A 14,304-nucleotide genomic window follows, 5' to 3' on the forward strand; every position below is an offset into this window, starting at 1 on the left:
ATGGGCAACAGAGAAAACCTGTTTGCAGTCCTGCCGTGCTGCCAAACAGAGCAAAGGGCTTTTGAGAAGGGTGGAGGACCTGGAGAGAGGGGCAGCTTTTGTAAAAATGACAGCACGGCGCGGTGAGGATCCCTGCGTCCTCCCGCAGGGACTTGGGCCAGCTGGGAGCCCTGCAGCTCCCACCTCCCTGCCCACGGCAGCTCGTGTGAAAGGCAGCACAGAGCGAGGAGTTCGGTTTTGATGAGGCTGAGCTACATGGGATTAATTCTCGCAGACTAATGAGTCACAAGGCCATCCCAGATCAATTTGGGTAACTTTGTTGAGACCTGGGAGCCATGCCAAGAGCATTAACAAGCGGAGCCTCGATACAAACAAGCCTATTCAAACCCAAATGGTGCTCAAGACACCAGAGGAGCCCCAAGGACAGGCAGTACATCGCTACTGGGAAGAAGAGATAAAACCACAATAAACGAGATTATTATGGATGGCTGCACAGGATCTGTGCCGCGGCATACATCTTAGACAGAGGGATAGACAAGATTGCAGGCAGGCTCAGCGCAGAATCCGTAATTGCCACTGGGAGCAGGAACGCGAGGGGGAGGTTCAGCGCAACGAAAAGCAAAGAGCTGCTGGATAAGCACGGGGGAAGGAAAGGCAGAGCACGATGGCCATTTCTAGGCCACTACCCAAAAAAGAAGGAAGTGTAAGGCACTGCCCCAAGCTTTCAAAAATAGTAAGAGATTTCCCACTAAAATGCAAGGAAGGAAACATGTTGCTTTGAGACCCTTCCAGGAAAGGCTCTTTATTATTCGTCTAAGCGCAGCCATTAACGCTCTCTGCTTTGTGTTTCCTGACCTTCCAAAGGGACGCTCAGCTGAAATCTGGAGCCAGAGAGCAGCAGCACCCCGAACAGCACAGAGGGGACCCGGCTCCATCCCAGCAACCCGGCTGCATTCGGTGCTGCCACCCCCAGCCCCACCCCCAGCACTGCTGCGATGGCACAGAGCCCCACCAAACCCACCTTCAGGTGCCATAAAAGCGAAGAGTTCTTCCTTTTTAGGCAGAGCAGCCGCCTGGACACTCAGCAGGCACAGCCCTGCTGCCCGAGCTGCCCTGCGGTCCTTGCAGAGCTCGGCTGGAAGCGGCTGCCGGCTCTCAGCCCCACTTCGGTGCCTGCAGGCTCTCAGGGAAGCGGCCCGTTCCTCCCCTGGGTTGCCCGGCTCTCCGTTCACCTCTTCGTCACCATCTCTCACGCCCGGAGATGTGCTGAGAGCTCTTCAGCTGTGCAGGGAGGATGGCACTGAGGGGGAGCGTGCCGGCTGCTGGGAGCCCCAGGCTTTGACTTCAGAGTTATTCTGGGGTGTGAGGGAAGGAGCGAGAATGTTTGCTTTGCAACCAAAAAGCGACAGGCGAGCTTAAAACTGTCAGCTGGGAAAGAACGCCAAAAGCCAGCGCTGTAAAATCTGCTTCGGAGCCACAACACCCTGATGCTTTATAAGCTTGATAAAGTAAACCCAACTGTATAAACTGGAATATTGGCAAGGAACTACCACGAGGTAAATCTCCGATGGACACGCCATATTTAACAAGTCATTACGAGTCAACCTCCGGCTCGGAGTAAAAGCAAAAGTCCAAGGGGGTCCCTCCTGGCTGCACAGCTCTGAGCCTCGAGCCTGCACAGCTCGGCCACAGGATGTCCCCAGCAGCAGGCCTGCTGGTGAGTGCGGGATCCACACAGCACCAAATACATCCTTGCTCCCTGCCTGCAAGAGCCACCCAGCAGCCCTGGAGCTGCACCACTGCCGTGAGCAGCAGCTGCTGTTAGCAGGATGTCCCTTCCTAGAAGGCAGGGCCCAAGAGCCTTGCAAAGCAGGCAGCAGCGCACGGAGGAGCAAAGCGACAGCGCGGCTGCAAATAAGAGCGTTCCCACACGCTTTGGGAAAAGGCTCAAATCTCACATGAAGCAGAAGCCGCCACCAAGAGCTGCTGTCCTCCTCCAGACACGCATGAGATGGGACAGGGAGCATTGTCAGCGTCCTGTCAGATGTAAAACCCCAGCACAGGATTACCAGAGCCCTGGGGCAGCACATCAGCCAAAGGCACCCGGCTGGGACTAGAAAAGCTTTCCCTTAGACTAAGATCAACAAACCCCTCGGCTCAGAGCCCCGGGCAGCCAGAATGCTTCCCCCAGCACAGCTTCCACCAGTCCTGCCAGCCACACCACTCACTGTTTATAACTCCTGTAAACAATACCGACTTTACTGTTACCATAACAAAAAGTGCCATTCCTTAACCCTGCTTCCAGCCAGGGGCTGGCAGGATAAGAGCTGTTAGAAGAGCCTGGTTGTCCACCATCCTCCTCGCCCTGGCCAACCTCCAGATCAGATCTGGCCTGGCCTCTGATGTGGGAGAGGTGTTGGGGAGGTCCCACATCACCTCCCAGCCCAGCTGCAGGGCTGCACACATCACAGCACAGAGGGAAGGATGCTGGGGTCACACACAGCTGAAGGGTGAGGGAAGCACGCAGGTGGGTTTGGGGACCCCCCTCCCCCCTCCCCAGGCACCTCACAGCAAAGTTCTGCCTGGGTTTTATTTTGTGCCCATTTCCCCCCGTCCCACTGCTGTGCACCACTCAGCAGAGTTGGCCCCATCCTCTGTGCGTCCTCCTGCTCCTCCCTGCTCAAGCAGATTCCTGGGAAACAAACAGTGGCTTCTCTTGAAATGCCTTCCCTCACCAAGCCTCACCAAACACCGCCAGAGCAGCCCTTGCTTGGCACAACAGGCTTTAACACGAGCAAGGTTTCTCTAGTGAAGTGCCAAGTATCAGATTCCTAACACAAAAAGGCATCTGTCCAAAGGGTCTGGAAGCCTTTGATGAATATGAGACAAAATCCAACACAAACCAGCAAGTCAGCAACTTCCCCAGGCAAGAAGATGGAGAAAGATCATTTCTAAACCATAGTCCAATTACTCACAAGGCAGAACTGTGCTTCCCCTTCCAGTTTCTGGTAAGAGAAGGGCTGAAGGACTGCAGCAGCAGGCAGAGCGTGGCTCCTTGGCACCAGGATGTGATTTGGTGGGAGCACAGAGCAGCTCCTCAGCAGCAGCAAGGCTCAAATCACGGTTCATCACCCAGTGGCTGCTGCAGGACCTCTCCAGCTTAGGGGGAGCTGCACAGAAGTCCCTGAGCCGGACGTTACACCAACTCAACTCCCAGCTCCACCACCTCCGAGACGAGGGCAGACGCTGCTCCTCTGCTAAGCACAGGCACAGGGAACAAAACAACCTCAGTGTGAACCCAGAAGGACAGCAGGTGAGAGCAGACCTGTGCCCAGCGCCGAGCACCACAGCGCAAACCTCCCCACGACCTCTGCTGCCCTCCTTCCTGCCACAACCAAACGAACCCTCGCAGCCTACAGGAAAAGATGCTCAGGACAGATCACCAGGTGGGATTTCTTTGGGTACTGCCCTCAGGTCTGCAGCAAACGGAGCAAAAAGCATCTCCAAAAAGCAGCCAGCAGCCCCGGGTCTCCCCGTGCTCCTTCATTAGCAGCAATACATCTTTGGGCGTGTGCGTCTTCACAGCGTGCTGCAAGAGATCTACTGCAGGAGAGAGAAATAACTCAAGTGTAAGAAAGGGAGAAAAACCTCAGAGAGCCACTGCTTCTCACTGAGCAGAGATAATTACTGCAGGGCTGTGACAGGCCCTGCAGAACGCGCTGCTTTATCGAGGAAATGCCAAAGTGACCTAAAATTGCAACCCATTTCCTGAAATTATTCAGTCGATAGGAGCCCATGTTTCAATGGAAGTGAGGAAAAACAGCTCCCGAAAGTGGGACTGAGGAGCCCGAGTGAAACTCGGACGTGTTTTCCCTGCGATGGTGTGTGAGCAGTTCTACAGCAGGTCCCAGTCAGGGCTGCGTGGTGCTGCGAGGCTCTGGTGTAAGCACTGCCCGTGAATTAAAGCCATGGGAACAGCAGCAGCAGGACGGGGGGACGGCACAGAGCTCAGTTTGAGGGCTGTCATAAAGGAAAAGTATTCCGTCCCACCTGTTATTATTTACACCGCAGGCGGGCGTTTTTATTTACTCAGCATTTGAAGGCACACACGCTTTATGGAATCATTATTCGATATGCGAGCCCTGAAATCAGAGGGGAGTAAGAAATCCTCCAAATAAAAGGCACGTCTGGAAATTCAGCACACGACTGTTTGACCAGAGCTGCCTTCCACCTTCGGAGCGATTGCGTTTCAGCCGTGAACAAAGCAACCATTTCCTACAGACAGCACAGATCCATTCAAAACCTCACGCAGGTGACGGATTCAGCGACCGCAACGCTGCTCACACGAGGGCAGGGAGCTTCCAAAAGCAAAGGCAAGGCAGCAGCGGGCGGATGGATGAGAAGCATGCAGAGGAAGGCGGCGCGGGGCCTCTCAGAGCTCCATCACAACACATCTGCTTGCTGACTGCGCTCGGGGTGACGTCCCACAGCCACGTCTCATCGCGTTGGCTTTGCTCAGCGTGAGCCCAATGCAGGTGATGAGCAAAGCTCTTATATAAACTCCTTCCAATCCAGCTAAGCTTGCAGGCAGGCCTCCTCGGCCCCATTTGCAGGCAGTAAATCTGCACTGCAGGCGCTCGCCGTGTCTGCTCTCACATTTCGGGGCCCCAACAGCTGACCCAGGGCCGTCGCCGTCACCCCTCCTCGTCTCCCTCCGCTCCTCACCCAGCCCCGCTCCACCACCACACACAAAGAGGGGGACGTTGCTGCCATGGGGATGGCAGGAGAACGGCCAGCCCCCCCCACAGCTCCACTGCAACGAGAGCAGCGTGGAGGGGAAGAAAACCCCACGTGTTGTTCTTACAGCCGTAAATGGCAACCCAGGGCTGCTCGGCCAGCAGCAGCAGCCCCTCACTTCCAAAAAACCCCCATGAATTTCCAGCACCTTCGACCAGGGACACGACCAGCAGCACCTGCTCTGCACCACGAAGGTTTGCTCCTTCCGCAGACTCAGCACCAACGAAAGCATTTGGCAGAAAACGCGGCGCCGTGTTCTGCTCTAAGCCTGCTTTACTCACGTTGGAAACAGTTAAAGGGTATAACGCAGCTCAGCGCCGTCACTCAGGTATAAATACACTCTGCTGTATTCCCCAGCACTGCCAAGTTCACCTCCAGCCAAGTTCTTCATATGCTGAAGTTTGTGAAAGCTGCCTTTGGGGTTTTTTTAATGTTATTTTTAATAGCAACAATGGTATTCGGAGCGAGGGCTGAAAACAGCTCTACAAGGGGAAAAAAAAAATAGGAAAAAAAATGAGAAAGCTGCATAAGCAGCAGCACTGAGAGCATGGCAGCCCGTCCCCAACAGCAGGGACGGAGAACTTGGCAGCTTCGCCCTTCGAACCAAAAGCACAACGAGCATTTCGTAGCAAAGCAGTTTGAGAAGGGGGGAAAACACCTCCGTGGTGCTTCTCCTGCAGGGGCAGCTCGTGGCTGTGCCTCACAAAGAGAGCTGGGAGGCGAGGCTGAGCGTGCAGAGAGAAATCCCTGCATGGCGCAGCACGGCCCCGCGCTTTGTTTGCTGGCCAAGCAGCTGGCACTGCATCTCCTGCACGAGGGTGGGACGGCACAGCAGCGTTCCAGAGCGCTGCAGGGCCAGCTCTGCTGGCAATCCCTGCGAGCCGAGTGCGTCGCTGCTGCTGGGAAGTGCAACAAATGGCCGTGCTGACATCCTGGAGCTCAGCTCTGGCCCCATGTGGGGCAGCAGTCCCTGCTCCTGCACGGAGGGAGGAGAGCTCACCGCAGCCAGTCGGGCCTCCCAGCCGAGTGTGCAGGGCTTGGTGGGAAGAGGTGCAATCCAAGAAAGTTGTTCCGCTCAGTAATTAGCCAGCACGAAAGCTGGGTTTAGCCCTGGTGAAACCACACTGCGTTGGAGTTGTTTAAGGCACTGAATTAATCATGTTTTAAAAACAAATGTCAAGCTTTGGCACGCGGCACAGCGCAGCGCGTGCTACGCAGGGGCTGCTGGATGGCTGTGTGCGCTCACGCGTGTCCAACCAGGTGTGGCAAAGGGTGGAAAGAACAGCAAGAAACCTCCTGGAAGACTACAAAGCTGAGCTTCAGAGAAACAATTAAGGTAGGCTCCCAGCAGCCAAGGCTAATTGCAGCCAAACAGAAGAAAAACACGAGCTCCGCAGAGGGAGAATGCGGCGGAGCAAAGAACATCACCGCAGGGCACGGCCAGGAACCCAGGGGCTGCGGGCGCAGGGTGGGCACCCATCTGCTGGGGACTCCCAAGGGACACGAGCTGGGGATCTGTCAGCATGATGAGATGTGGCAGGCGCTGCTGCAGCACCGTGTGGTGGATGGGAACCCGTGGTGGGCTCAGAAGGAAGGCAGGCTATAAATGTGCTTTCGTTGCGCTCACGGTGCGCGGTTTCCTCCTCACCAAGGGGCCTTTGGGCTCCCCTGGGACACCCAGACCCGCTCACACCTCTGCTCTGTTGCTCTGCACCTGCCCGCCGTGCTACCAGCTCCTTGAAATGGAAAATGAGAAAAAGAAATACTCTGAAGTGTAGGGGGGGGGAAGTTAAGAAGCAACAGGTCTCCAGTCCCCAAGGTCTGCCATAACACGTTTTCTGCCAGCAATGAAAAGCTCTCCTGGAGTGTGTGCGTTGTATTTGGGTGCTGAACGCTTGAAGGAGGAGCAGGTTTGGAAATCTGGCCCCAAGGAAGTCAGCAGCATAAATCACAGAACGGCCAGGGTTGGAAGGGAGCTCAAGGACCACGAAGCTCCAACCCCCCGCCACACGCAGGGCCACCAACCTCCACATCTCACAGCAGCCCAGGCTGCCCAGGGCCCCATCCTTGCTGGCCTCGAACACCTCCAGGGATGGACGGGGATCCACAGCCTCTCTGGGCAGCTGTTCCAGCACCTCCCCACTCTCACAGCAAACAACTTCCCCCTGACAGCCAACTGAAAGCTGCCCTCCCTCCACTTCCAGCCGTTCCCCTCGTCCTGCTGTTTCTCCCCTTTCCAAGAGCTGATCCCCTCCTGTCTGCAGGCTGCACTCAGCTCCCCCCCAGCCTTCTCTTCTCCAGGCTGAACAGCCCAGCTCCCTCAGCCTGGCTTTGCAGGGAGGTGCTGCAGCCCCTGCTCATCTTTGTGGCTCCTCTGGACCCTCTCCAACAGCTCCCTGTCCTTCCTGTGCTGGGGGCTCCAGCCCTGGACGCAGTGCTGCAGACAGGGCCTCACAAAGCGGAGCAGAGGGGGACGATCACCTCCCTGTCCCTGCTGCCACCCCTCTGCTGCTGGAGCCCAATAAATAAAACCACAGAAAACGAATCCAAAACGATATCTAACCGAAGAGATCTTCTGGTAATGCATTCTGCACAACGCTGTGCACCACGAGCACTGCCCCACGCGGGCTGGGTGGACGAGCCCTGCTGTCCCCAGCACTGTGCACATCCCAAAGGGCTCCTGCAGCTCTCAGCCAACACACTGCGCAGTGCTGCTGGAGCTCAGCGAGTCCTGCTGGGCACAGGGCACTGCTCTCCTCCCCGCTGCCAGCCCAGCACCCAAACTTCCCCCTTTCAGAAGAGGGGAAGGAAACCTCCCGCCTGCCCCACACCACGCACAGACCTTCCTACAGCCCCGCTGCTCCCACAGCTGAGGTCCCAGGGGCTCTGAATAAAGACACTGCTGAGAAGTTACAGTCCTGCAGCCAGGTCTCATTATTCCTGTCTGCTCCTACGCTGCTCCTCTACACAGCTGCTGCTGCTGCGGCTGTGCCACACGGACTGCAGCTCTTCCAGGCTCACCACAGCCCCACTGAACTGCTGAAGAAGGGCAACACAGGCATAGCAAGGTGTGTGCCCAACTGCAGCGCTGAGCACGGCTCCACAGGAAGTTTGTTTTCACCCAGGAGCTCCATGAATCACACCGAGAGAAAGAAAAAAATCAGAGCACCAAACGCACACGGTGGGAAATGCTGGAGAAAACTGGGAAACAGGGAACCTTGAGAGAGCAGAAATACAAGCAGAGTGAGAATTAGTACAGATTAATGCCAGTGTGGGGGAAGGTTACATTGGAGTGAGACACAAAATGAATCGGAAGGTTTCAACTCATTTAAAAGCTTTTGTAATGCTTTCCCTTCTTCGTAACCCGGGACGCAGCGCGGAGCCCCAACCCAGCACTGGAGGGAACCACGTCCAGCTCAGAGCCACAGAGGGATTCTGGCAAACTGGAAGGCATTCAGGAAAACGGAGTCGAGCAGCTGGAGGGATTGATTTACAGGGGAAGATTAAAATAACTGGGCGTGGAGCTGGGCTGAGGCTGAGGAAGGTGGACAGAATAATTTTTAGCTGGTTGACAGGCAAGTGCCAAAAGGCAGAGGAAGTGTTTAGCATTCTGCAATTAGGTACAAGCAAAGGATTGGCACACAATTAAGGAGATTCGTGGCTGTGCTGTAAAAGTTCTCACAGCGGTGAGCTCTGCTGGGTGCTACGTATTGGCCCACTTTAGGACTTCCAGGCTGGGAGAGGGGCAGAAATAGAAGGTGCTGCTCAGAAGCAGAGCTCCTGGAGGGGAAATCCAACTGAGATGTGGGAATTCCTGGCAGTGCTGCCCAGAAGTGTGGGCGCCCCATCCCTGGAGGTTCACTGGGCCACGGATGGGAACCTGGGCGGCCGATGGGGGTGGGAGCAGCCCAGGGCAAAAGGTGGGGCTGAGGGGGGGCTTTGGGGCCCTTCCAACCCAACCATCCCGTGGTTCTGTGATCTTTCAGGACCTTTCCAACCCAAGCATCCCACAGTTGTCTGATTTCCATTGCTGAGGTGCTCCCATCAGCCGACCCCACTGCTTTTGGGGTTGGCTGTTCTAACACCAAAGGCAAACAAGCACTCCAGCACTCTCCAGCCCACAAAGCGATGATGCTTGGTGACACCAATCCCTGCACTCACGTCACAGAAGGCAAATGCAATCTCTCACTTCACAGAACAAGGAACGAGGACCTTAACCTACTCATTTTCTGAAATCTGGCTGTTGAATCCACCTCCCACAGACTTCTCCTCCACTTTTAAACAGTGAAGTTATTCTTAGTCCCCACCGAGAAAATCCCAATCCAAGAAAACCATCCAGCAAAGCCCGTGGTTCAGAACTGCAGCCGAATTCCCCTCCAGAAACGACTGCATTTCAGTGACAACTATTTTTAAAGCAGTTTGCAAAGAACCAGACAATCCCTTCAGACTTCAGTGCCGCTGGCCAAAAAAAAAAAAAAAAAAAAAAAAAATGCCCTACTCAAAGAGTGCTGCAGCGAGGCAAAGCAAATCGGGCAGCCTGCTGAAGTGAGAGCAACGCCTTCGTGTTGGACTCCTCCACGTTACGCTGGAACGTCGTCGTTGGAAGGGGCCTGAGCAGGGAGAGAAGGGATAACTTCACAAAGATAACGGTGGGACGCAGCGAGGAGAGGGCAGCACTGGAGCTGTGCAGGATGAGGAGTGCTTACTGTCAGACCACACACCTCAACCAAACGATGACAGAATTGTAAGGGTTGGAGATATTGATCAGCACTGATCAGATCCCCTCTCCCCTTCTCTCCCTGAGCTGCTCAGCCCTGGGGCTCTCAGCCTGTCCCCACAGCTCTGCACGCTCCGTGGGGGTCTCCCAGCAGTTCCCAGTTTGTCCTGAACTGGGGAGCCCAGCACTGGGCCCAGTGCTCCTCATGGTGCCTCCCCAGCACAGAGCAGAGTGGGGAGCACCTCCCTGCCCTGCTGGCCGTGCTGTGTGCAGTGACCCCCAGGGAACCATTGGCCTTCTTGGCTGCCAGAACACACTGCTGGCTTGTGGTTATCCTGCTGGCCACCAGGACCCCCAGCTCCTTCTCTGCAGAGCTCCTTTCCAGCAGCTCAGCCCCTGACATCAGCCTTCTTTCCCCCAGGCTGCACAGCCCCAAAGCAATCAGTCTTTCCCCATCAGGGAGACGCTCCAGGCCCCCCACCATCTTTGCAGCTCTCCATTATAGCTGCACAATCCCACGCTGACAATTCCACAAAGCAACTCTGAAGCTGTGCTCACAAACTGGAGCCGCCCAGAGGCACCGCAATGCTTCAGTGCTCCCAGAGCCCCCCAGGGAGAATGAACCACTGGGGTCAGGGCTGGGGAAGCAAACACCAAATTCCCCACATTCTGCTGCTTGCAGATCTCCCTCTATGCTATGGAGATCGCCCTGGAGGTGCGTGGGGTGGGGGTTGGCTCAGAGCCCCCCATCTCCCACCCCAACCCGGGGCACTCACAGCTGTATTGTGGCCTCTGGACACCGCTGGGAGCTGGGAGCTCTGCAGCACTCCGGGGAGGGCTCACAGGACACCTCCCCACCCCACAACACGCCCCATCCCCTCGGGGTTCCCCAGCTCTGTCTATCAGAGCCTCTCGCAAACCTCAGAACTCGCTCAAATCCCCTCTCCCGTCCCACACTCCCCCACATCCCCCCGCCCTCGGGACCCTTCCACCTCTCCAGGGAGCCCCCCGCCCTCAGACCCCCCCCATCTCACTGTCCCACCATATCCCATATGGAGACCCCCACCCCCCTTTTACAGCTCCTCCAGACAATTCTCCCCTCCTAGATCCCCCCACGACCTCCACCCCCTCCAAGAGGCCCCCACCCCAAAGCCCTTTTGTACCTCTGAGCCTCCTCGGGTCCCTGAGCCCCCCCACTCTCCCCTTTTTCCCCCCATCCCGTTCCCCTCCCCCCCCCCCCGAGGCCTCCCCGCTCCCCCTCAGGCACCGCCCGGGCCCCCTCTCAGCCTCCCGCAGCCCCGCCCACAAAAGGAGGGGCGTTCCGCACTGGCAGCACCCATCCTGGCCGCCATTGGCTGAGAAGCCCGTCATTCAGAGCCTACCACGCAGCCCATTGGCCGCCGCGCGCCGTCAGTCAGCGGGGAGGCGGGAAGAGGGTGGGGTGGGGGTGGGGGGGGCAGAGCGGCCGCCTGAGGAAAACTCGGGGAGAGTTGTGGGGGGAGGGGCCGGCGCTCCCCACCGCCCTTCGTTCCCTCCGGGGCTGCCCCAGCGCTACCGGGGAGGCCTCGCCGAGCACCGGAAACGCCGCGTACCTCAGGGAGGGCCGCTGCCGCCGCTGCCGGGGCCTCGCGCTGGCTGCGTCTCGCGCTCGGGCTCCCGCCTCCCCTCAGCCGGGCCCGGCCCCCCCGAACCCCCGCCCGCCCCGCGCACCGAGATCTCGCGAGACCCAAGGGGAGGAGACGCCGCCGTGGGCACCAATGGCGGAACTGGGAGGGCGGGGCTTCGCTGCACGGGGCGGGGTTTGCGTGTGGGCGGGGCTTACGGCCACGCCCCCCCCCCGCGGTGTTCTTTCGCCCGCAGCGGGAACGGCAACACGGAGATGTCGCGACAGAACAGCGCAGAGCACTGGGAGAACTGGGCCAGCTGGGGGCTGCAGGACCGGTTGAGGAGGTGCAGCAGGACAACCCTGGGAGAACTGGGGACGTGGCTGTGACTCCCCCAACCCAGCTGAGCCCAGCTCCTGCCCCAGGTGCTGCTCAGTGTCCCCACGGGGATGTCCCTGGGAGGCAGACATGGAGCTGACTCAGCCTGGACCAATGCCCTGCGGGCTCCTGGCTGTCCCCAGCACGATCACTGATGCCTCCAGCCTCTTTGGGACACAGCTGAGTGCGCTGGAGATAAGAGGGCTCAGCACAAGGTGTCTGCTTTGGGGGGGACACTGTCACCCACCAGAGCACCCAGCGGGGCTGTGCTGTCCCCATGCCAGCCAAGTGACAAGGCCTGGGGCCACCAAGAAGGCACGAGGACACAGAGCCATTATCCAACTGTATTTATTCCCCCCAGCAGTTGGGGTGAGGGTAAGGAGCGGGGCTTGCCCTGCCCCACGCTGGACATTCACAGCTGTGCCTGGGCTGCAGGCACTGTCACCATCACTGCGTCACTGCCATGGCTCTGTCACATGGCAAAGAGGATCAGGAAGGCCACCATGAGGCAGAAGAGCCCCATGGCCTCAGAGAGAGCAAAGCCCAGGATGGCATAGGAGAAGAGCTGCTGCTTCAGTGAGGGGTTCCTGGGGGAAAGGGGACACGGTCAGTGGGACACAACTGGTGTGCCTCCCCCTGCCCCCCCCATCCCCTCCTCACCTGGCATAGCCGATGATGAGGCTGCCAAAGACGGTGCCGATGCCGGCCCCAGAGCCGGCCACCCCTACAGTGGCTGCACCAGCACCGATGAATTTGGCAGCAGTGTCGATGTCCCTGCGGGCCACACTTGTCACGATGGTCCTACAGGCACTCGGGTGCATCTGGGGGATGGGGTGGTGAGGACAAGTGGTGGAGTTGGGGAGGCAGCCTCACCACACCTCCCTCACGCCTTAATTTCTCTCCACTGATGGCCTTGCAGCCTCCTGAGGACCCCAAACTGGACACGGGGCTCAGCTCCTTCCCCATGTCCACGAGTGCTGAGTCCCCCAAGTCCCCATGTGCGGAATCCCCCTGGTCCATACGTGCCCCCCCACCACGTTACCTGCTCCATCCGTGCATTGGGTATGCTGAGCAGGGAGGCAGAGAGAGGCTGGCACAGCACCCGCGGGCTCCTCCACACCTGCAAGACACGACTGCTGTCACATTCCTGGGAGGAACATAACAGCCCCACCTGCCACCCCCAATCACAGCCTGCAGCCTTAAAGATGCAAAAAGAGTCCCCAGACTTCTCTCCCACCTGAACCCAGAGCACCACTTCATGTCACTCCTGCCCAGCCCCACACTGGGGGGACAGGACGGGATGCTGGGCTTGAAGCTTTGTCACCCATCAATGCTTTGTCACCAGCTGTCACCACTCACCAGCGCAGGAACAGTGACGAACTTTGTACAGGCGTACATGGTGAGGGAAGAGGGACACACGTGCGGGACACAGCTGGAAGAGACACATGGACACAGGAGAGTGAGGGGGAAGGCGGCCCTGGGGACAGGCAGGGGGACGAGGCAACACCAGGAGGGCTGAGCCACATGGGTGGGACGTATCCCTGCCATCCAGGGGACGAGGCCAGCTGAGTGCTACCTAAGGGGTGGTCAGGGAGTGGGAGGCAGAGGGGGGGCATAGATCGGATGAGGGTCTGGGTTGGAGGGCACGGGGATGGGTGAAGAGAGAGCAGGGGGAGGGCACATGGGGGAACTAAGAGGGACGGGATGGGGGTGAGGATCCCAAAGGGGGCTCCCAAAGCTTACGATGAGGGGGGGTGATGGCAAAGTGCAGTGTGAAGGGAAGGTGACCCCAAAATGCCCTGTAAGGGGGGGGGAGGCTCAGCCTGAGGTGCAGTGCGAAGGGCTCCCCTCAAAGCAATACGAAGGGTCACCCCAACGCCAGGGAGCGCCTCTCAGTGCACCGTATGGGGCGGGGGGGAGGGGGTCACCCCAAAACGGGGGAGGTTCACGTGGGGGCCGGGAGGGGGAATCACCCCCAGTGAGGAGGTTCCCATAGAACTCAACGTGGGGGTGACCTCACCGCAAAGCAGCCCCTCGGGAGATTCCCCCTCCCTGTTTCCACCCCGGGACGGTGGTTCCCTCTCTCTCACCCTCACTTACGATAAAGCACGATTCTCCCCCAGCGCCTCGGGCCCACCCGCAGCCCCGGCCCTCTCACCTGGCGCACCGGCAGCGGGCAAACCGCGGGCCTCCGAGTGCGCACGCGCTTCCGGAAGCGCCACCGGAAAAACCATAGAGCGGGAAGGAAGAAGGCGGGACCTGTGTACAGAGCGTCCCCTTCCGCCCAGCGGCGCCGCCTGCCGGGCTGGAGGACGAGCAGGAGGGGTGCGCGGGGGGAAGGGGCAGAAGGGGGCGTGTCCAAATGGAGGCGGGGCAAAATGAGGGCGGGGCAACATGGGTCGGGAGATGCAGCGCCCCCTGGCGGTTCAGCGGAGAACAGCGAGCGGCATTCCGGGAGGCAGGGGGCGCAGATATGAGTGTGAGTGTGAGTGTGAGTGTGAGTGTGAGTGTGAGTGTGAGTGTGAGTGTGAGTGTGAGTGTGTGAGTGTGAGTGTGAGTGTGAGTGTGAGTGTGAGTGTGTGAGTGTGAGTGTGAGTGTGTGAGTGTGAGTGTGAGTGTGAGTGTGAGTGTGTGAGTGTGAGTGTGAGTGTGAGTGTGTGAGTGTGAGTGTGAGTGTGAGTGTGAGTGTGAGTGTGAGTGTGAGTGTGAGTGTGAGTGTGAGTGTGTGAGTGTGAGTGTGAGTGTGAGTGTGAGTGTGTGAGTGTGAGTGTGAGTGTGAGTGTGAGTGTGAGTGTCTGTGTTCATACA

The 14,304-nt window shown here is 58.3% G+C and overlaps 2 protein-coding genes across 7 annotated transcripts in view; both read right to left on the reverse strand.

Annotated features, from left to right (window-relative positions):
- Positions 1 to 11,242, reverse strand: part of LOC100545090 (cyclic AMP-dependent transcription factor ATF-7) — a 48,486-nt gene extending 37,244 nt beyond the window's left edge. For 3 of the 6 annotated variants that reach the window (XR_014880252.1, XM_085212114.1, XM_085212110.1), the window contains exon 1: positions 11,107 to 11,242. The gene's annotated coding sequence lies outside the window, so the exon portion shown is untranslated. Of the gene's footprint in view, positions 1 to 1,021; positions 1,644 to 9,295; positions 9,387 to 11,106 lie in introns of those variants that run through there. The other 3 variants (XM_085212113.1, XM_085212116.1, XM_085212112.1) reach the window with 3 other exon arrangements.
- A 586-nt stretch (positions 11,243 to 11,828) lies between these two features.
- On the reverse strand, positions 11,829 to 13,745 carry ATP5MC2 (ATP synthase membrane subunit c locus 2). Its single transcript, XM_085212423.1, has 5 exons — positions 13,597 to 13,745; positions 12,856 to 12,928; positions 12,539 to 12,616; positions 12,157 to 12,317; positions 11,829 to 12,083 (listed from the first exon to the last, which is right to left on the reverse strand). The coding sequence occupies exons 1-5, from the start codon at positions 13,728 to 13,730 to the stop codon at positions 11,969 to 11,971; spliced, it is 561 nt and encodes a 186-aa protein (XP_085068549.1). The 5' UTR covers positions 13,731 to 13,745; the 3' UTR covers positions 11,829 to 11,968.
- Positions 13,746 to 14,304: the final 559 nt, after the last annotated feature.

This window comes from Meleagris gallopavo, chromosome 31 (assembly GCF_905368555.1).
Source record: "Meleagris gallopavo chromosome 31, MGAL_WU_HG_1.1, whole genome shotgun sequence".
Classification (NCBI taxonomy): Eukaryota; Metazoa; Chordata; class Aves; order Galliformes; family Phasianidae; genus Meleagris; species Meleagris gallopavo.